Source organism: Delphinus delphis, chromosome 5 (assembly GCF_949987515.2).
Source record: "Delphinus delphis chromosome 5, mDelDel1.2, whole genome shotgun sequence".
NCBI classification, from domain to species: Eukaryota; Metazoa; Chordata; class Mammalia; order Artiodactyla; family Delphinidae; genus Delphinus; species Delphinus delphis.
In genome coordinates this window covers 87,768,001-87,790,318 of record NC_082687.1, presented here as the reverse complement: position 1 = coordinate 87,790,318, position 22,318 = coordinate 87,768,001, and the positions used below count along the sequence as shown (strand labels likewise).

Genomic DNA, 22,318 nt, shown 5'->3' with positions numbered 1-22,318 from the left:
TGCTTTTGTGATAGACTGTGTCATTGGCTCCAATTTTTCACCCCTTTCTGACCTATGCCCTTTGCCATGTAACTCTGCAATGTTTGACCATATGACTTGCTTGAGCCAAAAGAATGAGGTAGAAGTGACAGTGGCAGCTCCGAGCCTAGGCCTTAAGAACCTTGTCTGTTTCTCCTAGTTCTGTTGTGCTTCTGCCATTCCCATGAAAGAAATGTGCCCAGGCTGGCCGGCTGGTTACAGCAGGAGGATGAGAGACACATGGAGCAGAGCTGAGTTACTCTTGCCAAGATGAACCTAGATCAGCCGGTCACTAGACACATGACTTAGCGCAGGTAAGATTAGAGAGCTGAACCCCTCAGATACATGAGAAATCACTGAGATGACAACATGGATCTTACGGCTTCTTTCTCAGACGTTCCAGCAGAAGTTGGGTTTCGGGGCGTGACCTCTGCCCCAGTGGCCGAAGCTCCTCCTAGGCGAGCGGCGGCGCTCTGAGTCACGGCGGGTCATGGCGGCGCTCTTTCTCAGCCTCTTTGGTTCGGACTGAGGCTTTCGGGACGGCGGCGGGAAGATGGCGGCCTCCAGGGAGCGGCTTGGAACCGTAGAAGCAGAGGGGAGCTCGGGTCGCCAGGGGAACTCGGGAGTCGCGGTGGTGGTTTCCTCCGATCCCGCCCCGCCCGCCCCGCTGTGCCCTCACGGTGGGTCCGCGTCTGGGCTGAGCCTGGCTGTCGGGAGCCAAGGGGCGTGGGTGAGCCTGAACGTGCCATGGGCTTTTAGGGCTCTCGGATTCAGATCCCCTTCTCTCTCTCCCACCGAGTGTGATATCTAGAAAACGCTCCTTCCTCGGGAAGTTGTGGTTTTCCACTTGCTTAAGAAACCGTCATAGAAAGTCCCCACTGTTGTGGTTTTGGCTTTACGGCTGTTACATGTTTTTTGAAGGGATGAGGCAGAGGCTAGGCAAAAAGGATATGTGTTATTGAGTAATTCCCGTTGCCAAGTACTTGAAGATTTCACTTGTTGTTTTACTGTCTTTTCCATTAAAATTAAAAAACCGTTAGGGAGCACGATAGAATGAATTCTTGCTTAACTAGACCCAGTTTTTCTTGCGGAGAGAGAGTGCGTCCAACTCTAAAAGCTCAGATTTTCACTGAAAGGATAACTGAGCGGCGGTGGCAGAGTGCTCAGTTGTTTGCACTCCGTCTTTGTTGTTGTGTCAGGACCCAGGCCGTTCACCATGTGGACTGCAACTGTACTGACAATAGCATTTTCCTTCTGGAGAGACCAGTTTTCAAAATTTATTTCTTAAGTAGTCTTTGCCTGAATGTTGTGACTTTGGGGGAAAAAAATTATTAAACAGAGTAGTGCATTTAATTGTGACAAATTGTGCGTAAAACTGAAACAAATTTTATTTAAAGGCGATGAAAACTAGGAACTTGAGGTAGATGACTGTTTGACTTATATTTTCCTATTCTGGAACTAGGACCCACTCTTCTGTTTGTAAAGGTGAACCAAGGGAAAGAAGAAACACGGAGGTTTTATGCCTGCTCAGCTTGTAGAGATAGAAAAGATTGTAATTTTTTTCAATGGGAAGATGAAAAGGTATATCAACTTTTTGGATATATATATATGTATTTTTTTAAATTGTTGATGTCTGTGACATTTCATTGAGAATGTATGAGATAAATCTCTTGAGATGAAGATACCATGTTTTTTGGTTTGAGAGACTGGAGTTTATATTTACTCTGAACTTACTCTGATTACTGATGTCTTAAACTACTGTCTCAAAGTCTGAGTTCCCTTTAAGGCTTTCTGAGGTGTTAGTATTGGTTTTGCCAATATAGAGTTCTCCCTAAAGAGTGCAGGTCATTACCATTCCAGGAAGTGCTTTAGAAAAACACTTTTTGGGAAGCATTTGCATTGACCATCCCTTATTCCGCTACTGGATGACTGATGAAGGCACTTAGAGATACAGTTATGAGCTTGGAATTCTCTTGGACTCAGCTCCAGTTAAAGTTTCTGAAAGTTTTTTTTCAGGCGGACTCTCAACCGCTGCGCCACCAGGGAAGCCCTGAAAGTTTTGACTAGAAATCTTTCAGCTTTGTTAGGTTTGTTGGAAAACAGTCTGTATGCCACTCTTGTAGACTCGTTAAAATCACTATGTGTGAATTAATCCCTCAGTGCTTTAATATGTTGGTTATTGTTTCAAACTGCTCTAGAATTTTCCCAGGTTAATGTGTTTTGTTTTCCCGTGGAATGAATGCTTGTTTAGAGCTTAGAGTTGCTCGAATTTCTGGCCTCTTGAATGGCAGAATGCGATACCAGTTTTTCTAGGATAGTAACAAGTTTGATGGTTTATTAAGTTTATTTTGTACTCTGTTTCAGTTGTCAGGAGCCAGACTGGCTGCCCGAGAATCTCATAACCGAAAATGTCAGCCTCCTTTATCCCGTTCGCAGTGTGTGGAAAGGTACTGATGCTGTGTCATTTTCATTTATTATCCTATTGTTTTTTTCCCTCAGTGCCTTTAAGTTTACTTTCAGTAATTAATTTCTTTTTATCGTGGTAAAATATATATATAAGATAACATTTGCCAATTCAGTGACATTAATTACATTAACAGTGTTGTGCAGCTATCACCACTGTCTGTTTCCAAACTTTTTCATCACCCCAAACAAATTCTGTCACCAGTAAGCAATAACTCCCCATTCCACCTTTCTCCCATCCCTGGTAACCTCTAATCTACTTTTTGTCTCTATGATTTGACCATTCTGGGTACCTCAGATAAGCGGAATCATCAATATTTGTCCTTTTGTGTCTGGCTTATTTCACTTAGCGTTGTGTTTTCAAGGCTCATCCATGTTGTAGCATGTATCAGAACTTCATCCTTTTTATGGCTGAATGATATTCCTTTGTATCCATGTACCACATCTTTTTATTTTTATAAATTTATTTATTTATTCGTTTATTTTTTGGCTGCATTGGGTCTTCGTTGCTGCGTGCGGGCTTTCTCTAGTTGCGGTGCACAGGCTCTAGGCGTGGGGGCTCAGTAGTTGTGGCTTGCGGGCTCTAGAGCGCAGGCTCAGTAGTTGTGGCACATGGGCTTAGTTGCTCTGTGGCATGTGGTATCTTCCAGGACCAGGGCTCGAACCTCTGTCCCCTGCATTGGCAGGCAGTTTCTTAACTACTGTGCCACCAGGGAAGTCCCTGTACCACATCTTGTTTATCCATTCATCCATCAGTGGACACTCAGATGTTTCCACCTTTTGGCTATTGTGAATAATACTCAACACATGTTGGTGTATAGATATCTGTTTGAGCCCCTGTTTTCATTTCTTTTGCATATATACCTAGGAGTGGAATTACTCGATAATATGATAATACTATGCTTCGTTTTTTGAGGAACTGCCAACCTATTTTCTTCCGTGGCTGCACCATTTAACATCCCCATCAGCAATGTATGAGGGTTCCAATTTTTCTATGTCCTTGCCAACACATATTATCTTCTGTTTTTTTGATTATAGCCATCCTAGCAGTTGTGAAGTGGTATGTCATTGTAGTTTTGATTTTCATTTCCCTCATTATTAATGATGTTGACCATCTTTTCATATGCTTTTTGGCCATTTGTATATCTTCTTGGAAAAATGTCTATTCAAGTCCTTTGTCCATTTTTAATAAGGTCATTTGTCTTTTTGTAGTTGAGCTGCAGGAGTTCTTTATATGTTCTAGATATTACACTGTTATCAGATGATTTGAAAATATTTTCTCTTATTCTGTAGATTGTCTTTTCACTTCTCAATGATGTCCTTTGATACACAAGAGTTTTTAACTTTGATGAAGTCCAGCTTTCAATTTTTTTGTTGTTGTTGCTTGTGCTTTTGGTATCATAGCTGAGAATCCATTGCCAAATCCAATCTCATGAAGATTTACTGTAATCTTCCTTTTTGAAATACTAAACCAAGCAAACAAAAAAAACTTTTAAAAGCTGTCAACATCTGTTTTTAAATATCTTCATTTTTTAAAATTATTTATTTATTTTATTTTTTTTGCGGTACACGGGCCTCTCACTGTTGTGGCCTCTTGCGTTGCAGAGCACAGGCTCCGGACGCGCAGGCTTAGCGGCCATGGCTCACGGGCCTAGCTGCTCCGCGGCATGTGGGATCTTCCCGGACCGGGGCCCGAACTCGTGTCCCCTGCATCGGCAGGCAGACTCTCAACCACTGTGCCACCAGGGAAGCCTAGATATGGACCATTTTTAAAGTCTTTATTGAATTTGTTACAGTATTGCTTCCGTTTTATGTTTTGGTTTTTTGTCTGTGAGGCATGTGGGATCTTAGCTCCCTGACCAGGGATTGAACCTGCACCCCCTGCATTGGAAGGCGAAGTCTTAACCACTGGATTGCCAGGGAAGTCCCTAAAAATCTGCATTTTTAAAATGTTTTATTGGGTGAACTGGAATTGAGTCATAGATTTAATTTTTTGGCAAACTTGTGAAAAGAATTCATCCCTCTCCTTTGTTATAGGCGTTGTGTTTTGTGTGCTGGGAGAGACTTCTTAAGAAGCCTCTGTCTGGGTTGCTGATGACAAATAGGTTTTCACTCTCATGATAACTCCTGCTGGTTACCTGGGCTGCTGTGTTTAGAAGGATTCTGAGGTCATATCTAGGCTAAGTGTAAAGGAATATTGGGATCTGTTAAAAATGTCTTTTTGAGCTTCTTAGTAGCTTTTAAAGTCCTTTGATAGGGGAGGCTTTTCTTGAGATAACTTGATTGCCCCTTAACTGCAGTACTTAATCAGTGATTAAGTCTACTTAATTTATGGGAATTAAATCAACAACAAAAAATGTTGAAAAAGGAATTAATGTAAACTGAGCACCACTGAGCTAGGCACTATGTGAGGTGTTTTCGGTGATATATTGTTTGAATCCTGCCAAGGTGGTTTACTTAGATGAGAAAATTGAGTACTTGGAGAAGTTAAGTAACTTCATCAACTTCATACTATTAGAATGAATGAGCAGTGACTCAAACGTATGTCTCCCAGATTCTAAAACAGTATTTTTAAGCATATAAGCAGATAGTAGTTAATATATTATGTGTAGTGATTTAATTTAAGGAGATATAAGGATATAAAACAAAGAGTTATATAGAGATATATTATTATGAGATTATTATAATGAGATAGAATATTGAAGATGCAGAAAGTAGAAAAATATCACTATTGGTTTCTCCCTTTGAACCCATCACCTTGGTCATTTTGTAGTCTTCCTTCTGGCCTTTTTTCCTATGCAAAGGTTTGTTGTACAAGATTGTGGTCATAATGTGGACATAGTTTTGTACTCTGCCGTATCACTTTTAGCTGATAAGCATGTACTTCATATTATTACATAAGGATATTGGTGATGCAGTTACACTCTATAAGAAAATTTAGATGATCTTCTTTCCTTGCGTAATAAGATTTTAGTCTGGAGCTAAACCACTGTGCAAGACTTTGTACTACCAGAGTGTGGTTTTTGATACTGAAGAATTTTTGAAATTCACATTTCATGTTAGTTAGAATTTAAAGACACTGGCTAGACTATGGAATATTAAAGAATTTTCAAAAGGTTATTTCTTGGGGGCCATAATTTCATCTGTTATTTAGTGCTGATTCTTGAGAGCATGTCTTAATAAAGTCATTTTCAACATCCTAAATCATCTGTGACCCAAAACCTCAGATTTTGTTGTCCAAGCCTCCATCCATTCCATCCATCCAGTCATTTATTCATTCTTTGTTGAGGGTTCAGAAAGAACTTAAAATGCTAGTAATGGAGTTGAGATATATTTAAACATAATACAGTGCAAAAGAAGAATGTCTTGTGTTGACAGTATTCATAGAAAAGATTGAGTACTCTGGAAGGTCAGAAGCTTTACAGCTAACTCATGCCTTAGCTGATCAATTCAGTTTAAGGATATAGTATTCGAACAGGTTTTGGAGGATAGGTAAAAGTTTTTGCTTTTGAAATGTAATATCACTGATTTCACTGGATCACTTTATAATTGATGCTCTTATGCTTTCTTACATGCTTTCAACAAGAGTGAAAAGTTTGAAATCAGTCATTTCTCAAAATTAAAAATTTTGCCTTTTTAAAACCAAAGGCTTACTAAGTTACCTCTTCTGTGTTATTAATTACTCTCTTAGTGTGTCTTCAGCTTGAGACTGGCAGATTATTCTTGTGTGTAAATGGATGTAAGGATGACGTACTGTTACTTGAGATTATAATTATTTTCTAATTTAACTTTGTACAACTCATTTATGTTATCTTATTAAATAACTACTATATTTGAAAGTGTTAAAATGCATTAAAACATTATACCTATTCTATAAAGCAAACTTTTTATCTGTTACTGTGACATAGCAATAGCTTTTCATTGACTGATTTAGTTTTGAAATTATTAGAAAGGAATAATGGTAGCTATTGAGATAAATTGACCTTTCTTACTTGATTTTTATTATGGAACTGGCAGTGCTGCACAGACTTCTAGGTTCTACAGAATAGGATTTGATATTCATTTTTCTAATTTCAACCATGCTTTATATTTCATATGTGTTCAGTTGACAGATTTACATTTTGTGTCTGAGACTTGACTTTCCTTATAGTTTTTAGCTGCCTGTCATGCCCTGAAATGTGCTATTCTATTATGTAGTATGTTGACATCTTTATCGTGACTGCTGAAGTCTTAGGGAGGATATATTTTAATGCTAAAATCAGCATTAATTTATGTGCATCCCGATAGTTTTGTTTAGTTGATATTTCATTCGGTTATGTTTTTTTCAGAGCTCATTTAAACTCAGATTTTCAAGGTCTGCTATTAGGGAAATGCCATAAACATAATTTGTCTACTCCCGGAAAGTCAAATGGAACATCAAATGGAGATCAATAAAAATGACATTTCAAAATGCTAGCCTGCAATTTGTGAGTCATGCTGAGCCATGCAGCAGAATGAATTTCTTCTCCCCCCTGGGTATGTGTAGTAAGTACAAATGAGGAAGGAGCACTGAGTAATCCTTAGTTCCTGAGAGTCTCAAGTTCTTCCTACCAAACTTAAGAAAAACCCCTTGTGTCTGAATGTTACGTTTAAAGCCATACAGTTGAATGATAATGACATAATTTTGAATAGAAATATGTGCAAGATCTCAGTTGATCTTTTGTCAAGAGAAGGTTAATAAACTAGCAATGGAAGCTTTCTGAAGGACAGTTTTGACCAGGCACAAAATACATCAATGGAGGTTCATTTAACATTGTTCTTTTTATCCTTCATTTAAAAATAATTAAACTTAGTGCCTTAAGATAGTCCCATGTAGTGAGTAAATTGCCACACTAGCCCCTCGCTTTGAACTTTCATCTCTTCCTGGTGATTTTGCAGCTTCTGCTGCCTTCAGTTGGCTTCACTTGGTGTGTGATAGGCAGTCCTTTTGACCATATTTGAGTAGCAGAAGCTGGCACAGCGTTATCTATTTGGGGAGCTTCCTTTCTCCTTTTTCCTATAAAGCCCTGATTGTTCTCATCATTCATTCAATGACAACTATTTACTTCTCTAATATCAAAAGTGTGCTTCTGCTCCATTTCTCTGTTTTGGTCCCTGAGTGCATGTACAATAACTTTCTGTTTTGGGACTGAGTCATAGGATAATAGCAGTGACACTCCACCTACAGTCTGGCTGATGGCAGTTATAAATCATGTCTCAATATCCTAGATGCTAAAATGTGAAAATGTTTGCATCTTAGAAGTGATTGGATTTTGCTTTGTGATCCAATCTGACAGGCTTTCTTTTTTTTTTAAATTAATTTATTTATTTGTTTTATTTTTGGCTGCGTTGGGTCTTTGTTGCTGCGCGTGGGCTTTTCTCTAATTGCGGTGAGCAGGGGCTACTGCTGCTACCTCGTTGAGGTGAGTGGGCTTCTCATTGTGGTGGCTTCTCTCATTGTGGAGCGCGGGCTCTAGGTGTGTGGGCTTCAGTAGTTGTGGCACGCGGGCTCAGTAGTTGTGGCTCGCAGGCTCTAGAGTGCAGGCTCAGTAGTTGTGGCTCATGGGCTTAGTTGCTCCGCGGCATGTGGGGTCTTCCCGGACCAGGGCTCAAATCTGTGTCCCCTGCATTGGCAGGTGGATTCCTAACCACTGTGCCACCAGGAAAGCCCCCAGGCTTTCTTTTAATGGGTGGGTTTAGCCCGTTTTTATAGCAGATATGACAGATATGCTTGGTCTTAGTTTTATTATTTTTATACTTCCTGTTTTTATTGCTTCTTTTTATGCTCTTTCACTCTGTGGTCTGTGTTTGGTTTTCTTTTCTTTTCTTTTCTTTTTTTTTTTTGCGGTACACGGGCCTTTCACTGTTGGGGCCTCTCCCATTGCGGGCCACAGGTTCCAGATGCGCAGGCTCAGCGGCCATGGCTCACGGGCCCAGCCGCTCCGCGGCATGTGGGATCTTCCCGGACCGGGGCACGAACCCGTGTCCCCTGCATCGGCAGGCGGACTCTCAACCACTGCGCCACCAGGGAAGCCCTGTTTTTCTTTAATTTTTTAATTTTTAATTTTTATTTATTTTTGGCTGTGCTGGGTCTTCGTTGCTGTGCGCGGGCTTTCTCTAGTTGCAGCGAGTGGGAGCTACTCTGTTGCGGTGCGCGGGCTTCTTGTTGCAGTGGTTTCTCTTGTTGCGGAGCACGGGCTCTAGGCGCACAGGCTTCAGTAATTGTGGCACGCGGGGTCAGTCGTTGTGGCTTGCGGGCTTCAGAGCACAGGTTCAGTAGTTGTGGTGCACAGGCTTAGCTGCTCTGCGGCATGTGGGATCTTCCCGGCCAGGGCTCGAACCTGTGTCCCCTGCATTGGCAGGCGGATTCTTAACCACTGTGCCACCAGGGAAGCCCTGTTTTTCTTGTTTTAATGTGTGTTTCTTCTGTATTTTTGTTCTAATGGTTGCCTTTGTAACTTTTTAAACCATATTTCTTTTTTTTTTTTAGATTGCCTTCCTCCATCTAAAAATGAGAAATGATTACTTAATATGTTTCTTCTTCCTCTCTCTTTCCTTCTCTATAATTACTATCTGTTTTTTAATTAATAATTATTTTTAAAATTTATTTATTTATTTTTATTTTTGGCTGCCTTGGGTCTTTGTTGCTACGCGCAGGCTTTTCTCTAGTTGCAGCGAGCGGGGGCTACTCTTCCTTGCGGTTCGCAGGCGTCTCATTGGGTGGCTTCTCTTGTTGCAGAGCGCAGGCTCTAGACTCGTGGGCTTCAGTAGTTGTGGCACTCGGGCTCAATTACTATCTGATTTTAGTTGGTTATTTCCTTTTAGGGTTAACCTTTATGCCTTTGAATATTGCTTATAGCTCTTTTACTTGGTTTTTCAGTTTTATATCTTTTGGCCGATGGCTCTAAAATATGAGAAAATCAATACACTTTTTGATTTCCCTTTCCCTTTCTCTTCCCATACCAGTTTTATTTGGTTTTATATTATTTACATTTTGTACTCTAACTGTAATACCCATATTTTTTCTGTTTTTAGTCTGTGGTCAAATAGATTTAGTGCTGACTGATAGCCCCTTTGCTGTAGTTTCTTCACTCATCTCCTATTTGGCTGAAATTCATCCTCTAGCAGTTTTAATTTTTTTAGAAAGGCTTTTATTAATCAAAAAAATTTAAATCAAAATATCTGTGTGGCTATTGTATGATTCCATTTATATAAAAATATATAAATCATAATAACTTCTTTCCTACACAGCTTTTTATTTTCCTCCTAGTTAATAACAATTTTGAATTTATTTGTTGTTATAGTGACTATTTGCTTAATTATTTATGTGCTTCAGAAATGATTCAACTGCAAACTCTCTGCCTGTTGTCTGAATCCTTTCAGAACATTCAAGTGTAGCATAATCTATTGGTTTCATCTTCTTGGAGAAATTTGTCCTAGAGCTTTCAGAAATGTTCCCATCTGTAATGGTTGCCCTTTCTCCTTGGCATCCAGCTGTCCAGCAGGTTCTTCATGAAGGATCCAGGTAATATAACTATATAACCTGAGTTCTTCCAAGTCCAGAAATATTTAATTCCTTTATTCTTTTTTTTTGAAAATTAGAAATTTGATCTCTTTATTTTTTCTTTTACATATATATTTTTTAATTGAAGTATTGTTTAATTTACAATGTTGTGTTAGTTTCTGGTGTATAGCAAAGTGATTCGGTTTTCTCTTTCTCTCTCTCTCTTTCTCTTTCTCTCTCTCTCTCTATATATATGTATGTATATATATATACATATATATATATATATGTTCAGTTATATATTCTTTTTCAGATTCTTCTCCATTATAGTTTATTATAAGATATTGAATATAGTTTCCTGTGCTATACAGTAGGACTTTGTTGTTTCTGTTTTATATACAGTAGTGTGTATCTGCTAATCCCAAACTCCTAATTTATCTCTCCCCACCCACCTTTCCCTTGTGGTAACCATAAGTTTATTTTTTATGTCTGTGTAACTCCTTTATTCTTGAATGGCATGGTACTTAAGTATAAAATTGTTTGGGTGTATGTTTTACTTGGGGACTTTGCAGGATTGCTTCATGTCCTCCAGAGCAGTACTTCTTAAATGATCTGTGTTAAAGGGTCAGTCTTTTGCTTGTTTGCTTGTTTTATGTTTTTGTTTTTATTTCTAGTCCACTGGGATCAGATACTTCTGTAAATATAATAGAAATAAATAACTAGAAAATAAAATGGAAAAAAAGAGAAGACATACAAAATACAAGCCCACATTTTTTGTTATTAGATTGAACAGACCTAAAAGTACTCTGTCTAATTGGTATAAAAGTTTCTAAACATGTACTCTGGATGTCTGTCTTTGTCTCATCAGGAACTGGAAACATTTGGCGGCCAGCTCCAGTGCATGGCCCTCTTTGCGGAGCACTGTTCTAGAGTTAAGTAGGTACTGTAGATGTCTGGGGCCGGTTTGATTTTGACCACCCAGCAGTTGACTTGATCTTTTTCCTGAATGCTTAAAAGGAAGTAAATATTTTGAGATCTTGCATTTCTGAAAATACCTTTATGCGGATACTTGATTTATAACCTATACAGATGATAGAATTCTAGGTTGGGAATATCTTTCCTTCAGGGTTTGGAAGGCAGTGCTCCATTTTCTTCTGTCTTCATTATAGCTGTTGAGAGGTTGAAGTTCAACAAGTTCATTCTTGATCTCTTATGTGTGACCTGTGACTTGTTTAATCCCTCTGTCAGTTTTTTAGAATCTTTTTATTCCTAGGGATGTCACATGTCATGATGATCTATCTGATGTAAGTCTGTTTTATTTTATTTTGCTTGGTGTTAGGTAAATCCTTTCAAACTGGAAACTCATGTTCTTGAGTTCTGAGAAATTTCCCAGATTATGTCCCTATTGCCAAAGAATGAAAAACCAAGTCTCACATGATTTTAGGACAGAGTACAACCCAGTTCTTGCTTAGTGATCTTCTGGAATTGTCTTTGTTTTCTTTGAGTTTAACTCTTCCCTTTCCTTTAAAGCACTTCTTAATATCTTTTATTTAGGAAAATTTCAAGCATACGCAAGAGCAGAGAGAACAGTATACTAAGAACCTCCTGCACCCACACCCAGCTTCCTCAGTCATCAGTACGAGGCTAATTTTGTTTCCCCTGTACCCTCTACCCCGACCTACAATCTGGACATTATATAGTTCTACCTGGAAACACTTCTCTATGTATCTTAAGAGATAAGGCCTTTAAAAAAAAAATGATCACGATACTATTAAAATACCTAAAACATAAACAATTTTTTAATATTACGTAGCATGCAGTTAGCATTCAGCGTTTCTCTGGTTACCTCATAAATGCCAGTTTATAATTGGTCTGTTCAAATCAGGATCCATAGAGACTTTACACATGGCAATTGGTTGATATCTTTAATCTTTTATTCATTGAAGAAACAGAGTCATTTGTCTGATAGAAATTTCCATATTCTGAATTTGGTTGATTGCATCCTATAGTGTCAGCTAACATTTATTCTATCCCCTGTATTTCTTGGAAAGTAGCGGCGTCCCCAGAATCGAGTTCAGTTTTAGGAGCAACCTCTTCTGTAAGTTGTGTGGTCTGTTTCCTTTTATATCACATCAAAAGGCAGATAATGTCTGGCTGTTCACTTAGTGTGTTATAAGATTGGTTGTGTGTTCAGATCATATAGGTATAGGCCAGCCTATACCATCCATTATAAAGTTCTATGTCACTGTTTCTTCTAATGATTTCAGCAGTAATTGACGATCATTGCCTAGAGTTATAAGGGTTTACAAATTCCTGTCATCGCTCATGCATTTATTAGCTGCGATTCTTTAAAGAAGAACTTTGTTTCATCAGCTGTTGACTTAACTGTGTTTACAGTTCATCTGGGAAGTCAAGATAAATGTTTAATTCTTCCCCTCTTATTGTTTGTTTTCAGCCTGTTTTCAGAATAATGATTCGGTACCCCAGCAACTTACAGAGTTGACTTATCAGGGTCATTGTTCTTTTATTTTTAATATCACTATGAAAACATGTATTTTAAAATTTTAGTTATTTTTTAGTTAATTGAAATTATTCTTTTTGGTATAGCACTTTTTGAATTTGATTTAATTTTTACAATATGATGGAAGTTATAGGTAGGGTGCCCATATAATTTTAATCCAAACCAGAATACTTTCTGAGAGTAAAAGGGGGCACTAACTAGATGGAACTCCAGGACAGCAGATGTAAACTGGGACTGTTCTGGGCAAACAGGGGTGTATGGGCACCGTGGAGGAATGTGGGTTGTTAGGGGGAAATTAACATTTTTTCCCCAAGTTTTTCAGCTTTACTGAAGTACAATAATTTGTGTACATTAAGTTGCATGTATCTAAAATTACAGTTTGATAAGTTTTGACATGAAACCATCTACTCATGAAACCGTCACCACAATTAAGAATATGAACATATCCAGTACCCCCCAAAGTTTCCTCCTCTACCATTGTCCTATATTCCTCCATCCCCAGAGGCCGCAGATAACCACTGATCTGCTTTGTGTCACTATAGATTAGTTTGCATTTTCTAGAATTTTATATAAAGGAATTATACAGTATATAGTAGTTTTTGAGGGGATGTGTGTCTATCTTCTTTTACTTAGCATAAATATTTTTGATGTTCATCCATGTTTAAGTGTTTGTATCATTAGTTTATTCCTTTTTATTCCTGAATAATACTGTGTTGTATGGATATATTTTCACCTGTTTGTAGACATTCAGGTTGCCTCCAGTTATTGCCTATTACAAATAAAGCTGCTACAAACATTTGTGTGTAAGGGTTTGTATGGACTCATGTTTTTATTTCTCTTAGGTAAATACCTAGGAGTAGAATGGCTGGATCATATGATAAATGTGTTTAACCTTACCAAACTGTTTTCCGAAGTAGCGGCATCATTTTACATCCCCACTAGCAATTTATGAGGTTCCAGTTTCTCCCCATTCTACACAACACTTATTATTATTTTTTAAATTATAGTCATCATATTAAGTGTGATGTAGTATCACATTGTGGTTTTGATTTGCATTTCCTTTGATTGCTAATGATGTTGAGCATCTTTCCATGTGCTTATTGGCTATTTGTATATCTTCTTTGGAGAAATGTCTGTTCACTTCCTTTGCCATTTTTTAGTTGGTCTAATTCTTTTTATTGTTGAGTTGTAAGTATTCTTATGTATTGTGGATGCAGTTCCTTTACCAGATACACGATTTGCAAACATTTTCTCGTTCTTGGGTTGTCTTTCCACTTTCTTGGTGGTATCCCTTGCAAAACAAAAGTTTTTAATTTTGATTAAGTCCAATTTATTTTTTTTGTTGCTTACGATAAGGGTGTCTTTTGAAGAAAAGTTTAAAATTTTGATTTCGAATTTATTGGGTTTTTTTAAATACTTTGTGCTTTTTAAGTCCTATTTAAGAAATCTTTGCCAAATCCAATCATTATTATTTTCTCCTATGTTTTCTTCTAGAAGTTTTATAGTTTTAGCTCTTAGATTTAGGTCTATGATCCATTTTGGCTTAGTTTTTCTTTTCCTTTTTTTTTTTTTTTTGGCTGTGCTGCATGGCATGTGGAATCTGAGTTTCCTGACCAGGGATTGAACCCATGCCCCCTGCATTGGAAGCATGGAGTCTTAACCACTGGACCGGGAGGGAAGTCCTTGCTTAGTTTTTAAATATGATATGAAATAGGGTCAGGCTTTTGAACTTTTTAAAACCAGTTTTTCAGTATCTGCAAAAAGTCCTGCTGAGATTTTAATTGAAATTGTGTTGAATTTATAGATAAAATTGGAAAGAATTGACATCTTAATAATACTGAGTTCTATAATCCATAGCCATGGTATATCTCTCCAGTTACTAAGTCATCTTTAATTTTTCTCTATGACATTTTGTAATTTTCAGTGTACTGGGGTTATATGTCTCTTGTCAGATTTATTCCTAAATATTTTATATTTTTAATGCTATTTTAAATTGTTATATTTCAGATTTCAGTTTCTGATTATTGCTAGTCTAACAATAGAGTTGATTTTGTATATTATCTTTTATACTTGATAAGCTTACTTATTTAACAGCTTTTCTGAAGATTTTCTTAGGACTTTCTATATACATGGTCATGTCTGTGAGTAAAGAAGTTTTAATGTTTCCTTTCTAATCTGTGCCTTTTATTTCTTGTCTTATCAAAGTGGCTAGAATCCCTGGTCAGTGCTGAGTAGAAATGGTAAGCGTAGACATCCTTGCTTTGTTCCAGTCTCAGGAAGAATGCATTCAGTCTTTCATCAGTGGTGTTAGCTGTAAGTTTTTCTTAGATGCCCTTTATTAGGTTATGGAAGTCCCCTTCTATTCCTAGTTTTCTGAGATTCTTTATCACAAATGGATGTTTGATTTTTGTCAAGGGCTTTTTTCTGCATCTAAAGAGATCATTTTTTCTTTTTTTTGATTTTTAACATGGTGCATTGGACTGATTGAATTCAAACATTAAAGCAACCTTGCATATCTGGGGTCAACTACACTTGGTCATGATGTATTACTTACTGTCTTTATATATGTGTTTTTGATTGACTAAAGGTTTGTTAATAATTTTGAGTTTGTGTTCATGAAGTATATTGGTGTCTAGTTTTCTTATAATTTTTTTCTGGTATTGGTATTGGAGTAATGTTGGCCTAATGAAATGAAGTGGGAATTATACCCTCCTTTCTGTTTTCTGGAAGAATTTGTACAGAATTGGTATTGTTCCACTGTTTTCTAATTTCCAGTGAGAAATCTGGTATCATTCTTATCTTTGTTCTTCCGTGTTTTTTTTCCCTCTGGTTTCTTTTAAGATTTTTCTCTTTATCAACTGATCTTCAAATAATTTTATTATAATGTATCTTATAGTTTTCTTCATTTCTTGTACATGGGGTTCACTGAGCTTCTTTGATCTTTGAATGTAATTTTAGAAAATTTTAACCATTATTTTTTCAAAAATTTTTCTTCCCCCTCCCCCCTTTCAGGGGTCCATTTTCATGTATCTAGGCCCTTTGGTGTTTCATTTTGGATAGTTTCTAAGGCTGTGCCTTCGAGTACACCAATGTTTTTTTCTGTAGTGTCTGAACTGCTGTTAGTCACATCATTTCAGACAATTAAAAAATCTTTATAGGTTTGATTTGGGTCCTTTTATATTTTCCATGGCTTTCCTTAGGCTCATGCTTTCCTCTACCTTCTTGATCATATGGAATATAGTTATAATAAAATGGCTTGAATGTTTTTGCCTACTGATTATATTATCTCTGTCATTTCTGAGTTGGTTTGAATTGATTGGTTTTTTGGTTTTTTTTTTCCTCTAATCATGGGTCATGTTTTCTTGTTTCTTTGCATACCTGGTTATATTTGATTCAGTGCTAGCAGTGTGATTTTTACCTTTTTGTATACTGGATATTTTTTATTCCTTTACCTATTTTTGAGCTTTGTTCTAAGATACAGTTAAGTTACTTGGCTAATGTTTGATACTCTTGAGCAGGATTTGGCCAACGACAGTCTGCAGGCCAAATCTGGCCATGCCTGTTCATTTCTGTTCGGGCTTGTGGTTGCTTTTGTGCTGCAGCGATAGAATAGTCGTGACAGAGAGAATGGATCGTCTGCCAAGCTCAAAATATTTACTGTCTGATTCTTTATAGTCCCTTGCTTTTGAAGGTTTATCTTTAAGCCTTTTGGAGGACCAGAGCAGCCTTGGGGTAGGGCTGATTTCTTCCCACTCCTGAGGCTGTATGTCCTGAGCGCCCTACCTCATCCTTGTGGATTCAGAGGTTTCTCACTCTGGGCTCTGGGTGATTGTTCTACCTGCTCATTTCCAGCAGTCCGCTCTCTCTTGGTAGGTAGTCTTTTCACGCACCTGCTAGTCAGTGCTCAGCATAGACTGGAGGGGAATCTCAGCAAGCCTTGGAGCACTAGCTCAGTGTCTGCTGTCTGCCTTCCGTGTACTCCATGCGTACCATCCAGTGCCCTGCCTTGTGGATGCAGCTGCCTTGGCCTCCACGATTTCTCAACTCTACCTCATCAACTTGTTGTGCTGTGTTTGGGGCCTCCATCCTGTGCAGCCAGCTCTCCACAGGCAGAAAGCTGAGCAGCTGTACTGCTCACTCACCTCTTCCCTTCTCTCGGCGTTCACTGTTTGGGCTGCCAGTTGTCCGATATCTTCTTTTTTCCTACTTTTTTCTTTTGTCCAGTATCTTAAAACTGTGGTTTCATATATTTTATCAATTTTTTGAGGGCCAGGATGGTAAATCTGGTCTCTCTTGCTTTTTCGTGGCTGAATGTGGAAGTCTTCAACAATGAACAGTTACTAATGAACGGTAATAGGAGTAAATTCAGTGTGTCTGTTGCCAAGGAGGGTGCTGGTTCCTTCCACTTGCATCTCATGTCTTAGGGGCCCTTTTCTCTACTGACACTCTTACTTTGAATTACTATTAAAGTTTCTTCTAATATCATGCTCCTTTTTCTTTGCAGTCATAGATAAAGCTGTCAAAAGAACAGTTATCATAGAAATAGAAACAAATTACCAGCATGATGAGCTTATTTCTTGCTATCGCCATTCAGAATACCTATTTCTCACTGCCTTGGGTGCTTTGAAGTGAAACTGTGCTTATATACAGAAAGTTTTAATATCCACCTTGATTCTGTGTTAAGTTCACAGTTTTTACAGTGCAGTTCAGAGTTTAGTTCAACTGAAATCATATGACTGTTCTCAAACTCTAAGAATCCTTTAGTGCACTATTTGACATGCTTAGATCTAGACATTTCTGACCCTCTATGAGCCAGGATAATCTTACTTATTTTTCTTTTGTTTTCTTATTCTGCTTTCTTTTTTAAAATTTTTTAAAATTTATTTATTTATTTTTGGCTGCTTTGGGTCTTCATTGTTGTGAGCGGGCTTTCTCTAGTTGTGGTGAGCGGGGGCTACTCTTTGTTGTGGCGCACGGGCTTCTCATGGCAGTGGCTTCTCTTGTTGCGAAGCAGGGGCTCTAGGCACATGGGCTTCAGTAGTCGTGGCACGCGGGCTCAGTAGTTGTGGCTCGCGAGCTCTAGAGCACAGGCTCAGTAGTTGTGGTGCATGGACTTGGTTGCTCCACAGCATGTGGGATCTTCCTGGACCAGGGCTCGAAGCCATGTCCCCTGCATTGGCAGGCGGATTCTTAACCACTGCGCCACCAGGGAAGTCCATCTTACTGTGAATTCTTAGCTGGATTGCATATACAAAATCAGCAGTTTTAAAAACATACTGTGATTGTCTTCTCTCTTTAATCATCAGTAATAAAATGGAAAGAGAGGGGCAAAAAACCCAAAGTAGTGGCTTTGAAATCAGATATAAAGATGACTTGAAAGGGATCAAATAGGCTATCTGGTGTCGTATTTCTTAAGGCTTTGATTATTGTTTTGCTGCTTTGGAGTGAGCTTCTCAGAACTGCCTCCATCAGTACTGCTAAGAATAGAGGAACTTTGTGGGAACATTTTTTCTTTTAGGAGGTAATTTTTCTTGCTATGTATGCCATAAGAAATTGAAGAATGATCTTAATTTCTCGTTTGAAAATGACTGTCTTACTGAGCCAGACTGTTTAACACCTCCAAGTTAGAACACATGGATTTGTCAATAAATTTAAAGGTGATAGTAGTCTCCATTACTACTAAGTTGTTTGAATAATATCTTATATTCACATTTTAAATGGATATTGATCTTCAGCCAGTGACTAAATTGGAGCATCTCAATTTTTAAGAAATCGCTGATTCTTTTCCACTTTGTAGGTATGCAGCCAGACATAAATCCTAGCCAACATTCCACAGATTGTTTCGTACCTTTGCTTCTTCATGCAGTACTCTTTAGGAAGTAATAATACTTTTTGCATGTTAAACCTGGCGAAAATCAATTGTCTTTAAAGCAACAAACTTAAAATGTATTCCTTTGTGTTTTGTTGTGTCTTGAAGGTACTTGAAGTTTATTGAGTTGCCCTTGTCTCAGAGGAAGTTTTGTCAAAGATGTCAGCAGTTGCTGTTGCCAGATGATGAGGAAAAGCATCGCAAGCATCAGATAGTGGGTGATATTTCTATCACCCAGTTAAAAAGGCCCAGTCAACTCCTTTATCCATTGGAAAACAAGAAGACAAATGCCCAGTATTTGTTTGCTGATAGGAGCTGTCTGTTTTTGGTAGACCTACTCTCTACCCTTGGGTTCAGAAGAGTACTGTGTGTCGGGACACCAAGGTATGTTATATGGTATTTTAAACATTTTCCTATCACCACTATTTAAACTGTAAGAAAATTTATTAAGTAGTTATTTATTGGGTTGGCCAAAAAGTTCATTTAGGTTTTTCCATAAGATACGGAAAACCCAAATGAACTTTTTGTCCAACCCAATACTATGTGCAGGTTACGACATGGTCCCTCTCTGAGGAGTTTGTAATCTTTATTCCATTTGAGAGAAATCTTTGTAGATTTCTGGTATATGATAGGAGATTCTTTCTGATTTGATTCTTAAGTTATTTATTATTTTAGAGTTTTCTGTTTCAGATGAGATCCATCCACTGTTTTAAAAATATTTGTGAAATTTAAACCTTGCTTATACTTGCCAAATTTTCCTCAGTGTTTCACTGAAATATTAGAAATAGCAGGAGAACATTGATGGGTTTTTTGTTTGCTTGTCATCTATGGCATTTCTAATTTCTTATTAAATTTGCTTTCACTCATTGCTTTAGGTTGCATGAGCTGATCAGGTTGAAAGCATCAGGTGACAAGAAGTCTAACATTAAAAGCCTTTTATTGGATATTGATTTTCGGTAGGTTTACAAAGTATAATATTTATTCTCCTTCATTGTGTTCTGTTTCTTTTTAATGTTTTCGTCTTATTAATCCTATTACAGTCCTTTACTTAACATTTAGAAGTAGTGATTGGTTATAAGGTATCATTTTAGTCATATAGACTCAACATGTAATCTTCCATATTTCAGACAGGGAGGTGGTAGATTTCTCCTTTTGCTAGTGTGCTTCCTGAATTTTCTCTGTGAATATGTCTAGTTGTCTTTGGCTTATAATTTAGAGATACATTTCAATTGAGTGAAATTTCTTCTAATATACTTATTTTTCAAGGGTAATTCCAAATTTCCTCCAGAATTTTGTTTCATCATGATGTTTTAAGTGTGATAAGACATGTATTTTAATATTTTTACTGGATGATATGCATACTGTCTTTCACTGGACATGACCTGAAGTGAAGGGAGCGCTAACTAGGAAATAGAAAAGTCCCGAGGCAGAGGATAAACAAACAGATAAGCTTGTGGGAGAGGGTCAGAATTAAATGGCTCCTGATGTGTTGGAACAAACAGGTGAGACAGTGGACCACATCTTGAGTCCCCCCTCTGGTGGTAATTGAGAAGATACAGACATTTGACTTACAACACAGGATGGCAAATGTGTCCATCCTCAGACTCTCTGATTCTATAAACTTGAAGTACTCTTCCTAGTTTCTGTAATTGTTTGATTTCCAGGAGTTCATGGTGAGTCTGTAAGACACTGTGTTCTTAGTATATTTTACTTGTTCTTGAGTGTATTGAAGGAATCGGGCTTTGAGTTTCTTTTTATTTAATCTGATAGAGTCTATTTGGCCAATATTCCAGCATTTCTTGGATTCTCTCTAGTATTATTACTCAGGTTCTCTATGAAATTACATATGCTTTTTCTCCCTAAAAACAGGCAGACAGATTTTTAAAGTGTAGAAAGTCACAATAAAATGTACAGCTTTCGTTATTTATTTTTCTTTAGACTTCCAAGTCAACTTTAGGTTATCTAATATAAGCACATATGTTTCTCAGAAATAACCCACACTTTCTGTAACCCTCATCCCTTATTAACAGGACTAGCACACACTTTACAAATACCTGCTTGATGGGAGTAATCCTCGGGAAAATGGAATTCCATAAGTGATAATATGGACTTTTTCTTAAACTCAAATTCTTTTTTAAAATTGAGTTATAATTCACTAAAATTTACCATTTTAAAGTGTGTATTTCAGCAGTTTTTGGTATATTCACTAGGTTCTGCAGCCATCACCCATGATTCCAGAACATTTTTAATCACACTACAAAGGAACTCCTTACTTCCCCTAATAACCATTAATCTGCTTTCTGTCTCCATGGATTTGTCTATTCTGGATGTTTTATATAAATGGAATCATACAATGTGTGACCTTTATGTCTGGCCTCTTTCACTTTAGCATAATGTTTTCAAAATTCCTCCATGTCATAGCATATAATTGTACTTCCTTTTATGGTTGTATAATATCCCATTGTATGAATATATCAATTTCTTTTTTAACTACCATGTTTCTTTCCTAAAGTATTAGGAAAGTATTATTGTTAAATTATTATAAATGTATTATTTTAAAGGCAGAAATTTAACTTTTGAGGTCTTATAATAAAAATATTAACAATAACTAGTATTTAGTGAATACTTGTCACTTGTCAAACCCTATTCTAAATCCTTTGATCTTCACAATAGACCTATAAGGTAGATACTATTAACATTCTCCTTTTCCTCAGAATAGAAAACTGAGGTACAAAGAAATTAAATAACTTGACCAAAGTCACAGTTTATAAATGTCCAGCTCAGGATTCAAACCCAGTCAGTCTGGCCCCCAAAATTAAATTATCCTCTGGAAATAACTTTGCTTTTGGAAGTGTATATAAGCCTTTCTTATATAGCCTGTATTTCTCTCTTGTCATCCCTCTAGGTTTCCCTTTTTCCACCTATCCCCCTGCTTTGTTCCACAATAGTTTGCAAATGCGTTAATAACTGGTTTCCAGGTTATTCATGTATTTAGAGTCAGGCATTCATATTAGTCAGGAATCTTTCTTTCATTAGCGTCCCAGAAATCCATTTATGTCACTGCGAATGTATTGGCTCACACTGCTGGAGTCTAGGGTATAACAGGCTTCAGTCCAGTTGAGATCCTGGGCCTCACATAATTTTTTAGAGCTCTGTCTTTCTCTCTCTCTACCTCTCATTCTGCGTTTCTGTCTGTACTGGCCTTATTCTTCAGACAGCTTCCTTCATTCTGCCAAGGACTTTGGTGGGCAGCAGCTTTAAACTTACATAGTCTCAGCTGAACTGCCCAGTAGAAAAAGAATCTTTCCCAAGAGCTCCAGCAGCAAAACTCCAGTGAGTACTCTGCCTACCTTGCCTGGGGTTACATAGCCATTCCAGAATCATCACTGTGGCCTGGCAGATAGAGTGCTATGGAGTGGGTTCTCCATAGGAAATAGATGTTTGACTGAAACGAGGGGAGATACAGGTACTAGAAAGACAAAAGAAAAGACAAAAGAAAAGATGTCCACAACTGAATTATTCAAGACAATATATGTCAGTTGTCAGCAGCACATACGTTTTCATCTCTCTTGGGTATTGTATTAATTTGCTAGGGATGCCATAACAAAATACCACAGACTGGGTGGGTTAAACAATAGAAATTTATTTTCCCACAGTTTTGGAGGCTAGAAGTCGAAGATCAGGGTGTCAGTAAGTTTGGTTTCTTCTTTTTTTTTTTTAATTTATTTTATTATTTATTTAATTATTTTTGGCTGTGTTGGGTCTTTGTTGCTGTGCGCGGGCTTTCTCTAGTTGTGGAGAGCAGGGGCTACTCTTCGTTGTGGTGCACGGGCTTCTCATTGCAGTGGCTTCACTTGTTGCAGAGCATGGGCTGTAGGTGTGCAGGCTTCAGTAGTTGTGGCACACGGCCTCAGTAGTTGTGGCT

At 37.7% G+C, this 22,318-nt stretch overlaps 1 protein-coding gene across 2 annotated transcripts in view; it reads left to right on the top strand.

The window, feature by feature from the left end:
• The first annotated feature begins 262 nt into the window (after window positions 1–262).
• ZCCHC4 (zinc finger CCHC-type containing 4) overlaps window positions 263–22,318 on the top strand; it is a 48,150-nt gene continuing 26,094 nt past the window's right edge. The window contains exons 1-6 of one of the 2 annotated variants that reach the window (XM_060011779.1): window positions 263–332; window positions 413–698; window positions 1,481–1,599; window positions 2,383–2,465; window positions 18,502–18,777; window positions 19,269–19,349. In XM_060011779.1, the coding sequence (XP_059867762.1) occupies window positions 572–698; window positions 1,481–1,599; window positions 2,383–2,465; window positions 18,502–18,777; window positions 19,269–19,349 (686 nt within the window). In that variant the 5' untranslated portion in view covers window positions 263–332; window positions 413–571. Of the gene's footprint in view, window positions 333–412; window positions 699–1,480; window positions 1,600–2,382; window positions 2,466–18,501; window positions 18,778–19,268; window positions 19,350–22,318 lie in introns of those variants that run through there. The other variant, XM_060011778.1, reaches the window with a different exon arrangement.